The following is a 15,645-nucleotide window of genomic DNA, read 5'->3' as shown; positions in this document are numbered from 1 at the left end:
TCAGACAAAAATGGTGCATTTCACATATCAACCTATTCTAGTACGACACAAATATTAAACAATACTTAAAAAGCCAAAAAGAGATGCTCAATCAATATAATTTATTAAAGACAACTTGTTGGAGCAAATTGTGATGACAAAATACAGCAAAAATACATAAAAAATAGTGACATTTGAAAATTCGCTAATAATTCAATAAATCTTAAATAAGCTAACTAATATTACGAGATAATGGTCGAATAGACAAACAGTTGTTAATAAAAACTCTGAGCATGATTGCGTTTATGTTCACAGTAAGCTAAGTGGGCGAGGCGGTCCAAATGATCTGCACACGCTCTTACTAGCTGGACAATATAGTTGTGGTTGTGCTCAGAACATTTTGAACTTACCGCCTGCTTAGCAACTACTACGAATATTAACACAATCGTGCCTGCTAGTTAGATGCAATACCGCGAAGTTCAAAGATCGAAAATATCGAAATATCATCCCTCAAACGATATTTTTAATCTCCAAACTTCATGTTGTCTATCCGAGCTGCACTAGCATGGAACATATTGCCATAAACTTCATAAAAATAAGCTTTCCATTCACCATTCATTCACTTCATAAATTGTAAAATTGTCTATCCGGTTCAGGCAAGTATGGACAACTCAAAATATATTTCGTTTGAAGCATCGCTACAACAATGCGGAGCTAGTAAAACTGACTGCCAAGGTGCTATATCCTCTAGCCGCCCAGAGACCTATAAAAAGGTCTCCTGTTCCATTCTAATTTGAACTTTGTGTTGACAAAATAAAATTTTATTTTGCTTGGCAAGCTTTGACGTATGGGTGGCTAGAGGTTAAAGCAGGTCACACAGTAGAGCTTGGTTCTTCTAAACTTGTACAGTACAGACTGTAGGTACCAATTACTAAAGTGTCATTCCGTGGAACTTGCTAAGTATGTAAACAAACCGCCATATTGAAATCATTCAGTGACAATTTCAATATGGCGGTTTGTTTACATAGTTAGCAAGTTCCATGGAATGACACTTTAAGAATATGATATTTGTGTGATAAAAACCCATGCGATCAGTTTTGCTACTCTTTGAAGGCAGACATGCTAACCCGCCCTACGACAGTTTTCAAAATAGTTCACTGTACAGTCAGTAGCAAAAGTTGCTAAGCGGGCCAGGTATTCAAAATGATCTTGACAAGACTTTATTGTTAAGAGAATAAGAGCGTGTCAAGGTCATTTTGAACACCTCGCCCGCTTAGCAACTTCTGCTGCTGACTGTAGGTACCCCTACCACTACACAAAAACGTCGTCTATATCTAAAGTTACGTCTCAACCCATTGCAAGTATGTACAAACTTATGAACTATTCTCAAAAGGATCATAGAGATATCCAGGGGTCGGACAAAAAGTGCGGAGTAAGCTTTAAGCAGGCAAATTCTCTCAAATCATTTTGCGGCTACTGCACTTAGCCATTCTTTGTAAAGATAAGAAGTTAGTGCAGTGTAGCTGGGAAGGAGTCAGACCAAGAAAAGTCTGCAGCGGATTTGATAGCCCACGCAGTGCACGTGTTATTTTAAACGTCATATTTCTATGAAATTGTGACGTATAAATAACACTTACACTGCGTGGGCTATCAAATCCGCTGCAGACTTTCCTTGGTCCGACTCTAGCTGTCTAGCAGTAGCTTGTCCTTACTGAAGGAAATGTAGAGCTACATCCAAAAGTCCAGTCCTATATTATAAGAGGCGGTACAGGTCGACGTCAAATATATGTTTACACTTCTGCATCTTATTCCAATGGAATAAGGTGCAAAAGTGTAAACATATCTTCGACGTCGACTGAACAATACTCTCAATAAAAGTCCCGATATAACATTATCGATCGGCCGTATGCGCCCCACTGCCATGGCGTGTTTTCACCACTGAAAGTACAGAATTTAGCTTGTCAATGATATGCATTTATGTAGTTTATTAATATGCGTTTATTTATTGCTTGCAAATGATAAAATAATACAAATGTCCGTTTTACGGTGTGATTAACGATGTCTTATAAGCTCTCACGTATAATCTGTTTAATTAAACTAAAAGTCTTGATGTTTCGACTAGTGTAGTACAAGTATAATCTATCCCTGTTAGACATAGAGCGACTATTAACCTTTTGGACGCCAATGAGCGATATATCCGCACCGCAGGTTCAACGCCAAAGACTGATTAATCGGTCACAGACCACAGACCAACATAGACCTACGTGCATATGCATAAAGTTCAATTTCAGTTTTGACACTTCGGTAACGTGGCGGCCGGGCGCCTGCTTTTGTGTTTGAGATGGCGTCGAAAAGGTTAAAATAAATGCATTTTCCCGCAAGCAAATGCCAAATGAACGGCGCGACTGATGCCAAGAAATCATGTTAGGATGTTATAATTCCATGCACATGTATTGGTCATGTGGAGGTTTATTCGTATACCTTATTACTAATACATAAAGTCGATCAAAGGTCAGTTCAGAGTGTAGCTATTAGTCCCTAATGTATCGGCAAGAAGAAACAAGGCAATCGTTAATTTGTAACAATTGTAACTTGAAAGTCCAGGCAAGATATTCCCATTTAAAACTGTAACAATAAAATTTTAGTACCTATAGTTCGTTTTTTAGCACTAGAAAGAAGGTAAGCGAACTTGACATGTCTTTTAAATGAAAAACGCTTTATAATAAGTAACTATTACTTATGAAAGCAGAAGAATAGACACATCAAGATTGTTTACCTTTTTTCTAATGCTAAAAAACGAACTAAGGTTTGAACATTGTTTTGATGTGACGGAAAAGGGTTAATTGTAGGTTTTCCAAGAATATACATGGACAAAGAAAGAGGAAAACTTGAACAAATTGGCCATCGGCGCCGGTTCTATCAGTGACGTTAATAATTGGAGGTAATTGACAAGCCCGTTTGTATACAAATAGTTATAAAAAGGAAGTTTGTAAGTAGGTATTATTTTCCCACGCAAATTTGCAGTACAATGAAAGTTAATAAGAACCCAATTAAAAAGGGCGTGTCTACAAAAAATACAGATAAAAAAACGTCTTAAGAAAAAGTTTATGTAGGAAATTATAAACAGTGCCTTGAAATTTGAATTTAAATCCAAGGTTCAATCGAGAATGCAGTGCAATGGCGTTACAAACGTATAAAAGTAAAATGTTGCTACGACGTTGCTTTAAATATTAGAACCAAGAGATAGTGCGCAACAACGAAACTGCGTAAACGAATCGCAATATTGACACGTGTATACAAGAAATAAATCATTCGAAAATAGCCGTTATGTCAATAAGTATTAGAACTATTATAGTACTCGTTGCTATAATTAATTCACAATACAAATCTAAGTTTACGCGAACATCTGGTTTGATAACGCGGTGAAATGGTAATTTATTCAACATCGACTTATTTCGTTTTCGATCAGATGGGTTTTAAATAAAAGAACTACTTAAGGGGCTACCCGAGGTTTTCATCGATTTTTGACAAGTTTTGAATAGTATCTCCTTTTTTTGTACTACAGATAAAATTATAAGACAAACGGCCGATAACCGTTTCTTTTATAATTTTATCTGTAGTAGTATAAAATTCATTGGTTTTAATGGCGACGTAAAGATCGTAGCGGAAAGGCAGCCTAAATAAAATAATTTCTTTAGTTATTAAATTACACCACATATACTATAGAATGACAAGGCATGTCCATGTTGTGCAAACTCTGAAAACAGCTCACCCCCGCCGAGCTCTGAATATGACCCAATGGTGTTTTAAGATTTATTGCAATTCAAACACACCTTACAATATAATTGGTTCAGATCTTGTGTTTTTGAAAGTAACGTGATTGTAAATTTATATTGTAAGATATGTTTTTGCTCACAAAACATATTTTCCCTATGCAGTTTGATCGTAATTTCCATGCTGTGGGCCTTACGTCCTGACAGGAACATCTTTTTGTGGGTATTAATTTGACAGCTGAACGTAATGGCACTACTCAATGTTATTTATACATTTTGCAGCATTTTATTGGGAAACGATTAGCAATCCAGTTACAGCCAAACATTTTGAAAAACAAATGACGGATGAGTTCGAGGCTTCTATTGTCGTGGCGTGGAGCACCCTGGCCGCTCCGATACGTCTGATGGCGACTGTACAGGGAATCGACCGTGATCAAGGACGGCCATGTTTATTGTTCACATCCATTCTAGGTTATACAGTCCGCAAGCCAGACTGACGGCGGGGGTCGTAAAACTTCTTGCTTACACTTGCATTTGCGACTATAGTAGTGAAAGAGACAGTTATATGTTGGGTAAAACTTGTCACAACACTTCAAGCTCGTTACAGCTGTCATTGTTACATACGAATATAGACTTTATGTTCCCGAGTTACGGTTGACATTGTCACATATAATTTATAATTAGTCAGTTGTTTTTATTCCTCAAAGGCCCGATACAAAAAATGTCAATATCAATTGAGATGCACTTTATTCTTTCTAACAATAGAAATGTTTTTGCAGCGGGGCTCCTGAAGTTATATTTGCCTAGTGGAGTGTAGGCCTCGACGGCCTCACGACTCGCCGTTGCACAAGTACATATAGACTTTGTGTGCCTCAGGTACAGATTGCATTCTATAGTCACAATTGTATAGTCAGTGGTTCTTTTCTCCTAAGCCCCCATGCAGAAAATGTAACAACCAATTTAAGTATAAATATTTTTTGCAGCGGGGCTTCTGAGGTTACCTATATTTGCCTAGAGGAGTGTAGGCCTCGATACAGCATGCTTCATGACTCGCCATTGCACAAATATAGACTTTATATGCCCGAGTTATGGTTGATATTAGTCACATATAATAAAGTCAGTGGTTTAACCCCCTAAGCCCCCATGCAATAAATTTAAATATCTATAGAGATGCACTTTATTCTTTGTGTGAAGTTTTTTGCAGCGGGGCTTGTGAGGTTATATTTGCCTAGTGGTGTGTAGGCCTCGCGAGAGCGGGCCTCACGACTCGCCGTTGCCGCTGTCGTCGGCGTCCTCGCCGGGCTCGCCGGCCTCGATCTCCTCGTCCGACGTGTCGAGATCGTAGTCGTCGTCGTAGAAATCAGTCATGTCCAGCTGGAATGGGAAAAGCATAGGTTAGAATTATAATATTTAAAACTTTCGCATGTTGAACACATATTAACTCACATTTGACGTAAAGACAAGATAGACAGAGAGAGAGGGTAGATTTGTAGACATTTATTTATATATTTATAGACATTTAAGGTAATTTAATAAATTTCGCGTTAGACCCGTCTATAAATGTGAGTTAATATAGGTTAGGATTAGTTTTGCTCTGAGACGAATGACTGATTGGGATATAAAAGATAGCCATTTAATAGTTGTCGATATGTAAGTATAATTTATAATTTTATTTTTGTGCCTGTACCTATCCAAAAAAACCAACAAACTGGTATAGCTGCACAAGTGTATGCCAATTTTATGAATGGAATTCATTCTTATAGTGGGTATGCATTTTTAGATACATATCATTAGTAACACTTTGTGAAATCGGTTTTAGAACCTGCATTTTTATGCTTACATCTAGTAAAAATCAACGATGTAATACCTTTTAATCGAGCATAACACTTTAGTAAAGTATAATTACTTAAAAAAAGAAGAATATTACATTTTCAGTAATTTTTATTAAAAAAAAACGAAAAGTTCGACATCCGCATCGATTTTATGCGGATGCAGATGCGAATGTTGAAAATAATGCGGAAGTTCCGCGGTTGCGGATGCGAATATTCGCAACATCCCTGGCTTGCGGTAGCCTCTCTGATTGTAAAAACACTTCTTAAATTATATATTTATATAGCAGGTGTAAGTTTCATTGAGTTTATATCTTATGAGTCTTATGACGTCATAAAGGATGTAAGGTGACGTTATTGGCAAAAATCAAAAAGTCAAATCTAATCTCACAAACACCGTCTAGCCAAGTGGGCATATTTTAAAATTGAACAGTTTTTTTACGTGTAAGTATTCCAGATCAGAGTGAATGACGTAAAAAAGTGTTTTCATAAAGTCAGCATATCACGAACAGTCGGTACAGTAATGCTCGTCAACATATACCTACTATTTTTTATTTATAATACCTACTATAATTAGTGATATATTTTTATGACCGTGCGCGAGCGTGACAATACCATATGGAGAAAAATGGAAGAATATAGTAGCACAATATTTTACTAGGGAACAAATCAAATTATTATTAAATATTTTGATTTGTGTTTTTCAGTAGTCACACTACTATGTATAAATAAATCGTCGGGTGACAAGCAAAAGTCACTAACTAACACCATTGAAATTATTGGACAATAAACCGTGTAACAAGTGTAATAAAGTGCATTGTTACTTTAATTTTTTGATAGTACTTAGTGACTTTTGCTTGTCACCCGACAAAATTATATTGTCAATTGACCACTCATAGACAAAAATGCTACGAAGTGAAGTCTACCAATATCAATGGTCAGCTATGTGCATTTTAAGAGGATTTTAAATGAATTTTTTACCATACAGTACATATCTCCCTCCAGCTCTTATGAATCAACCCATAACCCTTAGTACACTTCAACAGCTGTGTTGCAAAGTGCGAGATATTTTTATACAATTTCTTAGCGAAATCGGTGAAAAATATATTTAAGTACGAAAATAAAAACTGTATCAAGTGCAGCTTGTTCTGGCGCCTATTTCAACGCGATGACAATTGACACCTGACAATGACCATTTTCTGTACAATTCCTGTTCAATAAGTAAGGTAGAAGTATCTAGTGCTTGACGCTGCACTAGTAGTATTCGACATGAGCACTTTATGTCAAAGTAATATAGGTTAAATTTGAACGACGAAATTTTTTCTATATTCAAATTTAATCCTTGTCACTTTGACATAAAGACCTTACGTAGCGTCAATACGTCATTTTTACTTGTTGGACCCAGCAATGTACAACAAATTATCATTGTAAAAAAAAATTGTCTGGTGACAATTGTCAGATTGGTGTAACGGGGGCTTGGTCACAGAATAAATAATAGTACTAGGTACAGAAGACTCACTCTCTAACAAAACGCGTCTGTTACGATCAGGACAGATATGGCCGCTAGGTGGCGACAGCGCCACGCGAGGCTTATGGCAAACCCCAAAATTGGGGTCGAGCGGATGTACTTTTAGCTACCTGTAGCAAAGCGACGAAATCGCGGAGTGAGACACGCCTGGCTGGGTATAAAAGGAACTCGGTAACCATAAATATTTAATTTAGTAATATTAAAGTGCATTCCGCATCGTGTCGTGATGATGTAAAGCGGCGGTGACAACGCGTCAGCAATCGATATCCGTTGCCAATCCGGCCGTCTGGCCTTGCTCGTGTATCTTTCCTTTTATAGTGGCTCCAAGTTCATCTTCTGTTCCGTACCCGTATTAACAGAACTGCCATAAGTATTGTGTTTATAACTACATTTTATAAAACCGGGCAAGTGCGAGTCGGAGTCGCGCACGAAGGGTTCCGTACCATAATGCAAAAAAACCGGGCAAGTGCGAGTCGGACTCGCGCACAAAGGGTTCCGTACCATAATGCAAAAAAAAAAAACAAAAAAAAAGCAAAAAGAAAAAAACGGTCACCTATCCAAGTACTGACCACTCCCGACGTTGCTTAACTTTGGTCAAAAATCACGTTTATTGTATGGGAGCCCCATTTAAATCTTTATTTTACTCTGTTTTTAGTATTTGTTGTTATAGCGGCAACAGAAATATATCATCTGGGAAAATTTCAACTGTCTATTACTACTATCACGGTTCGTGTCACGGACGGACGGACGGACAGCAGAGTCTTAGTAATAGGGTCCCGTTTTACCCTTTGGGTACGGAACCCTAAAAATCCCCGCGGCGTCTGTCTGTGTGTACGTATGTTCGCGATAAAGTCAATAACTACTAAACGGATTTTCATGCGGTTTACACATATCAATAGAGTGATTATTACGAAGGTTTACGTATATAATTTGTTAAGGTTTTGCGTAACCCGTGCGAAGCCGGGGCGGGTCGCTAGTTTAATTATATTACTTATAGTGAGTACTAAAACTGCCTCAACATTCCCACAAAGCCAAACATTGCCTACATAGATCGAAAAACATTGAGTCTCTAGCAAACGGATTGTCGCCTTTTCTTCACTCGGAATAAGATAGCTGTTTGGTAGAAATAAATAGAATTTTTTTGTTTAACTAGGCATGGTAGGCAATATTTACTACTTATCGTGGTCGCTATGGTCAGTGAATATGTGCATATTTGTGGTAAGAAATAGTATCTACATATGTAGGTATGTTGAATGATACCGATAATACTGAAAAAACCAAGTGCGAGTCAGACTCGTACATAAGTCCGATTCACGCTTGACTGCACATTTCTAATGGGTTTTCCTGTCATATATAGGTAAAGAACTACTTTGTGTATTTTTTTCAAAATTGTTGTTGTTGTTTCGGAGATAAAGGGGGGAATGGTCATTTTCCGGTTATTTTCTTAAATAACTTCGAACCTATGTATTTTAAAATTATAAAAAAAATATGTCCATCTTTGGGTCACTAATTTACATATGTGTACCAAATTTCAACTTTATTAGTCCAGTAGTTTCCGAGAAAATAGGCTGTGACAGACGGACAGACAGACAGTCGCACGAGTGATCCTATAAGGGTTTCGTTTTTTCCTTTTGAGGTACGGAACCCTAAAAACGGAAATGCCATTTTAAATAACTTAGGCCCGCTTGCACTATCCCACTTACCCGGGATTAAGCGATTAAACCGTTAACTTAGTGTCAAATTATACTGGTAACCATGGTAACTCCAGTTTTAACCGGTTAACCCCGAGTTAGTTAAATGGTGCAAGTGGTCATTAGAAGCGCTAATCGAGGCTAGGTTTATTACCTGTGGTTCTTGCGTGGTGGACTTGACTTGCGTTTTGATGCAGTAGTCTTCTAGAGTGAGAGGCACGACGATGCCTTCTCTTTCAGCGTCTATGCGCGCGACTTGCGCTTGTTTCCTGTAAAAATAATTACAACATATAAACGTTTGTTTGCATATATTAAGGCGCTCTTATAGTTGAGTTTTACGTTTCCGAGGGGGTGAAGCAGACGAGTGGTAGAACAGGCGGGCGGGCGCCCCGCGCGCCCCGCCGCACCATTCCCGCGCAGCACGTCTACATCCTTATTCTGGCGCCATCGGTATTCTGAATATTCTGATTTGTCAGTTCCGGGATTTTTTCCGGCAATTAATATCGAATAAGGTTTATTAACAAATTCGTATTTTAATGAGTATTTAATGAAATTATATACAATATGAGAGTATACCCCGACAAACTAAGAACCTAATCAAATTATACCCAATTATTATGAGACAGAAATTGGTACTTACTTACCTTAAAAATATAATAGAGTTAGACCAAGAAAATTCTGCAAGGATTTTGATTGCACACGCAGTGCAAGTGTTATTTTGAACGACAAACCTTTATGAAATTATGATTAACACTTGCACTGCGTGTGCAATCAAAATCGTCGCAGACTTGGTCTAATTCTAGAAGTCAATTTCGGGCAAGTAGGTTTGAAAATAAGGAAGAATACTGTAGTTCGTTTATTTTAGCATTAGAAAGTACTTGAAAGAAGGTAACCGATCTTGACATGTCTTTTAATTGAAAAGCGCTTTTTAAAAATCAGTAACTATTACATATGAAAGCTTATTTTATATATTAGGACTTTTATTTTATATAAAATCAATCCACATTTGGCATGATGTGTCACATCCCCGTAGCTGCAGGCGTCCATAGCCTATGGTGAATGTGGGTCGTATGCTTGCTTGCCACCAGTGTGGTATATAAAAACAGTATTTTTTGGAATAAATTTCCCATATCGCACGGTACGGACTTGGCGGAAATAAGGTAGAAGTACTAGTGCTCAACGCTGCACTAGTATTCGACACGGGCACTTTATGTCAAAGTGACAAGAACTAAATTTGACTACAGAAAGATCGTCGCCGTTCAAATTTAACCTATATTACTTTGACATAAATTATAGTGTGTAGCTTTCAAATAGAGCTCAACGGCTAATCCTATTGTCTATTGTTAAGGGGCTGTCCATAAATTACGTCATCGATTTTAATCCCCCCCCCCCTTATAATCATCCAAAAATCATGCTCCAAATGACCCCATTTCCTCCTACTTCATGCTACCGTCATCCGATGTCCAGACCCCCCCCCCTCCCAATTTGAAATGACGTAATTTATGAATAGCCCCTAAGTAAAACCGCACGTGCTACTTACCTGCAAAAAAGGGTCTTAATTAAATTATTTGGCACCTGAGCGCGGGCTAGGCCAACGCTCAAAAAACCAGTGTAGGTGCGCTCTCCGATAACGCGCCTTTGTTACGCATCTCGATGACACATTTTAAACTGGTTCTGTAGCGTTCGACTCGCCGGCACTCAGTAACCGAAGTACGTATTTTTTATGCAGGTGGTTGTGGCACGTGGCACGAGCGGTTTTACTTAACAATAGACACTAGGATTAGCTATCGAGCTCTATTTGAAAGCTACACACTATACCTTGTCAAAAACTAGTGCAGCGTCGAGCACTAGTACTTCTACCTTACGTAATATTAAACACGAAACCATTTTAGGCATTTTTCGACCACTTCCCTTAAAACGCATGTAGGTAACTCGGAAACTAAAAGCGGTGAAATGGTTACCACCATACACTAAACACTCCCACATAGGTATTTGAATCCCGTACACATATGTTTAAAAATGATTCAATTTGATTAATTTAATAGCCTTTAATAAAATATGTTTACACAATTTATCAATCGTGACTGAATTCCGGATTGGTTAGATGGGTGTGTGCCTTTGCTTCCCAACTTGTTATAAATTGACAATATGACGGGCGAATGTCTGAAATGTCACAATAATTAAGAATTATTTTGCTTTTCTTCGTAAGTATGTTGAAAAACATTGTGTGTATAACATATTTGCATATTTATACAGTGGTTACCCATTTTATGAAACGTCCAGTAAACTAGCATAGGTCCGACGCTGGCAGTGGCCACGGGCGTACTGGCGCGGGGAATGGGCGCAAGGTATTGCCGCGTAGGGTGTAATTTAGTAGGCAAAAGTTGAATTCATAAAATTATGAATGAAAAGATTAACGTATCGATAAAAGGACCAGTAATAACGAAGATTTACTTAAAAGCTATCGAATGAGGTAAGTTTCATATCCATTTTCGTCGTAGTACTTCTAAAATATGGATCAAAAGACAGCTTTAAGCATGTTTTCAACTTAAGATTCTATCGAGAAAATAATGAGCCGTTGTGTTCCTGACAAGCAATAACGTAGTTCAAGGACTAAAGTTATACATACTAGAAAATCATGCTTAAAATCCTTGTAAAAGTCTGTAAATATGGTTACAAAAAAGCGCATTTTACTACACACCGCGCCTTAATGGTAAGTTGATTCATGACGAGTTCAAATGTAATACTGAAAAACGGAAATGCCATTTTAAATAACTTAGGGCCACTTGCACCATTCACTAAACCAGGGTTAACCGGTTAAACCTGGAGTTACCATGGTTACCAGTACAATTTGACACTGGGTTAACGGTTTAACCGGTTAATCTGAGGTTAGTAGGATGGAGCAAGTGGCGCTTAGAAGCGCTAATCGCGGCATAGTTATTCTGTGATCGAGACCAGGTGTGTTACCTGTGGTTCTTGCGTGGTTGACTTGATAATGAGTTTTGTATCCTGTTTGTCATATTTTATTTGACATCACATCACATCGCGCTCGAAATAAACAAACCAAAATTCCCAACACAATGACGAAAAGTAATGACTTTTTAAAGGCACCACAACATATGATAACTAGCACCCTCAAGCGTGTGAAGCTGTATGTGAAATTCGTTGGACGTGAGATGAGTGCACTAGTGCACTAGCAGGTACAGGGACGAAATTGTTCAATTATTTGATTATTATATGAATTAAATTAATAAAAATCCATATATCAGCAAGAAAAATGAGAATGGCGTAGTATGTGAAGTGCGAAACTTCCTTCCTCTACAAGTCTACATAGTTATAATTCTACATAGTCCACACCTCCGTGGACGCGTGGGACGTGAACGCAGCATTTGTCTAGTAATAAAAATATACTCTGTCAAGCAGTTTCCGTCAGTAGAAAAGAGCAGCAAATTAAAAAAATGTAGGCGTGAAGGGTTATCTTTCCATAGAAAATTTGAATTTCGCGCCTTTGTGTACTGACAAACTTGTTTGACCGGCTATATAATACAATTCGAATAAACTTCCAAAGAGACTAGACTAACCAGTCCGCTTCTCTATATAATCTGCAAAAGAACCTAGCCTGCAGCATAAAAATCTCATCCTTATCTCTCAAAGAAAATTGAAGCAGATTTTCTCGAACTTGCATATTTCTAAAGCAACTGTTGCCAGCTCGTCAGCTCTGTTACAATCCTGATTACCGTACACTATAATAGTATACAAATAGTACTAATAAACCATTTCAAAAGAGCACTATCGTCATTACAGCTCGTCAACCAGAGATCCCCCGCTGATAATTGTGACCTAGTTTGTATGGAACGATGTATCGATGTCGTCTGTTGGTAGATATTATAAGTTTCCTACTAATTACGTAACGACGAACTGGCTTCGCGTTTTCCTATAACAATTATTGTATGTAACGGCTATTGGTTGTTTTCAGAACTATGCTAGCTGTTGATGTAAGCTGTCTGATAACGGTTAATTAAGAATTATCCATTATTATTAGCGAAATATGTAGCACTAGTAATGGGTATAGAATAAAGATTTATCACAATCGGGATAAACGTGAATTTGCGTCAAAATTAGTTGTAGGCTTGGGTTTGTTGGTCAGCAAGATCACGGACATAAAAGGGCAGTGTGGACTGTTCACAGTCAGTCCGTGCATGAAAGTTAAGTTATAGGAAGCTCATCTTATAATGTTCTTGTATACTTAATTTTAATTGGCGGAGCTATGTAGGTGTTGGGCTCGTTGAGGATCGTGCGGACTGACAGTGTGGGGAAACTAATAAAAATTCTAAGTTGTAGGTTGGGTTGCTGACCTTATAATATTTTCGCATTCCTTATCCTTGCCCTTGGAGTCACGCCAGCGTCTGTACATGACGCTCGCGTCCACGTTGGCCGGACTGAAGGTGTTGGGCTCGTTGAGGAGCGAGATCACGGAGAGCAGCACCGTGCGGACCGACTGCGTGGAGAAACTATCAACGCTAAGTTTTAGGACGGGTTCCTCACCTTATAATATTCTCATATTCCTTATCCTTGCCCTTGGAGTCACGCCAGCGCCTGTACATGACGCTCGCGTCCACGTTGGCCGGACTGAAGGTGTTGGGCTCGTTGAGGAGCGAGATCACGGAGAGCAGCACCGTGCGGACCGACTACGTGGAGAAACTATCAACGCTAAGTTTTAGGACGGGTTCCTCACCTTATAATATTCTTATATTCCTTATCCTTGCCCTTGGAGTCACACCAGCGCCTGTACATGACGCTCGCGTCCACGTTGGCCGGACTGAAGGTGTTGGGCTCGTTGAGGAGCGAGATCACGGAGAGCAGCACCGTGCGGACCGACTACGTGGAGAAACTATCAACGCTAAGTTTTAGGACGGGTTCCTCACCTTATAATATTCTCATATTCCTTATCCTTGCCCTTGGAGTCACGCCAGCGCCTGTACATGACGCTCGCGTCCACGTTGGCCGGGCTGAAGGTGTTGGGCTCGTTGAGGAGCGAGATCACGGAGAGCAGCACCGTGCGAACCGACTGTGTGGAGAAACTATGAACGCTAAGTTTTAGGACGGGTTCCTCACCCTATAATATTCTCATATTCCTTATCCTTGCCCTTGAAGTCACGCCAGCGCCTGTAAATGACGCTCGCGTCCACGTTGGCCGGGCTGAAGGTGTTGGGCTCGTTGAGGAGCGAGATCACGGAGAGCAGCACCGTGCGGACCGACTACGTGTAGAAACTATCAACGCTAAGTTTTAGGACGGGTTCCTCACCTTATAATATTCTCATATTCCTTATCCTTGCCCTTGGAGTCACGCCAGCGCCTGTACATGACGCTCGCGTCCACGTTGGCCGGACTGAAGGTGTTGGGCTCGTTGAGGAGCGAGATCACGGAGAGCAGCACCGTGCGGACCGACTGCGTGGGGTTCCAGCGCTCGCACGGCAACTCGCCCGACTGCGGGTCGTCCACGGGTGGGTGCAGGATTGATATGCAGAGATCTCCGTTCTGGAAAGAGAGTATTGCTGGTTAGGAAGTGTAGTTACAGAGGTCATAATACCATCTTATCTTGGCTAAAAAGTGAAGGTGGTAATTGAGATGGCAGATTTTTGAAAAGACCGAGCAATCACTATTAGTCTTCTGACTAAAACATAAAATATAGCTTAGATGACGATGACGATTCACGAGTGCGTATTTTATAAACGCAATGCAAGCAATTTGAAATACAACCGGAAGGATATTTAGGCAAATGGAATTGAAAAGAAACTTCCACGTGTATTAAAAGTTTTAGGGACGGCGGCGTTCAAGTGGTGAGTTTTAAACTCCTCACGCTCATTGTAGATTTTATTACATCTGTTCCTCGAAGGCATACATACAATGTGGATTAAGTCACAGGTACAGTTTAATTGTTCCACTCTGCCGAGCACGGCCTCCTTTCAATGACAGCGGACACTGCAAATATTTTACTAATTTTGCCTGTGGGATCACTGGAATGACCGACAAGGTCGCCTTAGCTTTGTTTAGAATTAAAATGAGGTTAAATCATAATGTAACGTGCTTGTGTAACAAATATTACACATGCAGTTTCCGCAAGATATAAATTAACATGCATAACATTGCGATGATAAATAATATCAGTGTAGCCTCGTAGCTAGGTCAATATGAAACAGACGACGTAGGTTTACTTTACATATAAGTTTAGGTATTGTGTGATGACGATAGGGTAATGTAAGCAGATCACCAGTATCGCATGAATTAGTTTCGACAGCAGGTCAGAGTTGCGCACTCACAAGTTATTCTTGCGTTTTGTGGAGCTAAATACGTGGCTGTTTGAGCGACCTAGTTCGCAAAGTGGAGCTGAAAGATGGGCTGGGCGGTGCGGGTCAGGACTTTTGAATAGTGCGGGACAAAAGGATGCTCTGGGGAAAGGCGGAACGAAGAGATGCTGTCGATTATTGTGACAGTTATTGAGTAAAATAGAGATTATTAAAAGAACAAAAATAAATGAGAAGAAACTAGATTTTATTTAGATTATTAATACAATTTAAAGGCCAGCGATAGCAAATATAATGGTGGGAAATTAAAAGACGCGTCGTCACGTCTCTGGTGCGTCATTTTATGCGTACCATCTGACAATATTTTAACATTCATTTCACGTTACAACAGAGCACATTATTTGTGTTATTCGAATATCTGAATAACTCTTGCTAATCAAACTGAATTAATTGTGTTTAAGAATATTATAATGTTTATTAATAAAAACTAATGCTGCAAACATTCTTAATGTACGTCAGCAATGTCGGCGTGTAAGCGTC

At 39.1% G+C, this 15,645-nt stretch overlaps 1 protein-coding gene and 1 long non-coding RNA gene across 2 annotated transcripts in view; one reads left to right on the top strand and one right to left on the bottom strand.

Moving 5' to 3' along the window:
• Window positions 1-1,847, top strand: part of LOC134671882 (uncharacterized) — a 274,843-nt gene extending 272,996 nt beyond the window's left edge. Inside the window, exons 2-3 of the long non-coding RNA XR_010099281.1 lie at window positions 1,093-1,138; window positions 1,279-1,847. This is a non-coding gene — a long non-coding RNA (uncharacterized LOC134671882). The remainder of the gene's footprint in view (window positions 1-1,092; window positions 1,139-1,278) is intronic.
• A 129-nt stretch (window positions 1,848-1,976) lies between these two features.
• LOC134671878 (ubiquitin-conjugating enzyme E2 R2) overlaps window positions 1,977-15,645 on the bottom strand; it is a 48,477-nt gene continuing 34,808 nt past the window's right edge. The window contains exons 3-5 of the mRNA XM_063529737.1: window positions 14,106-14,338; window positions 8,955-9,069; window positions 1,977-5,126 (exon numbers count right to left, since the gene is read on the bottom strand). Of these exons, the coding sequence (XP_063385807.1) occupies window positions 5,013-5,126; window positions 8,955-9,069; window positions 14,106-14,338 (462 nt within the window). The 3' untranslated portion in view covers window positions 1,977-5,012. The remainder of the gene's footprint in view (window positions 5,127-8,954; window positions 9,070-14,105; window positions 14,339-15,645) is intronic.

Source organism: Cydia fagiglandana, chromosome 16, assembly GCF_963556715.1.
Source record: "Cydia fagiglandana chromosome 16, ilCydFagi1.1, whole genome shotgun sequence".
NCBI lineage: Eukaryota > Metazoa > Arthropoda > Insecta > Lepidoptera > Tortricidae > Cydia > Cydia fagiglandana.
This window is presented reverse-complemented; position numbering and strand designations above follow the sequence as displayed.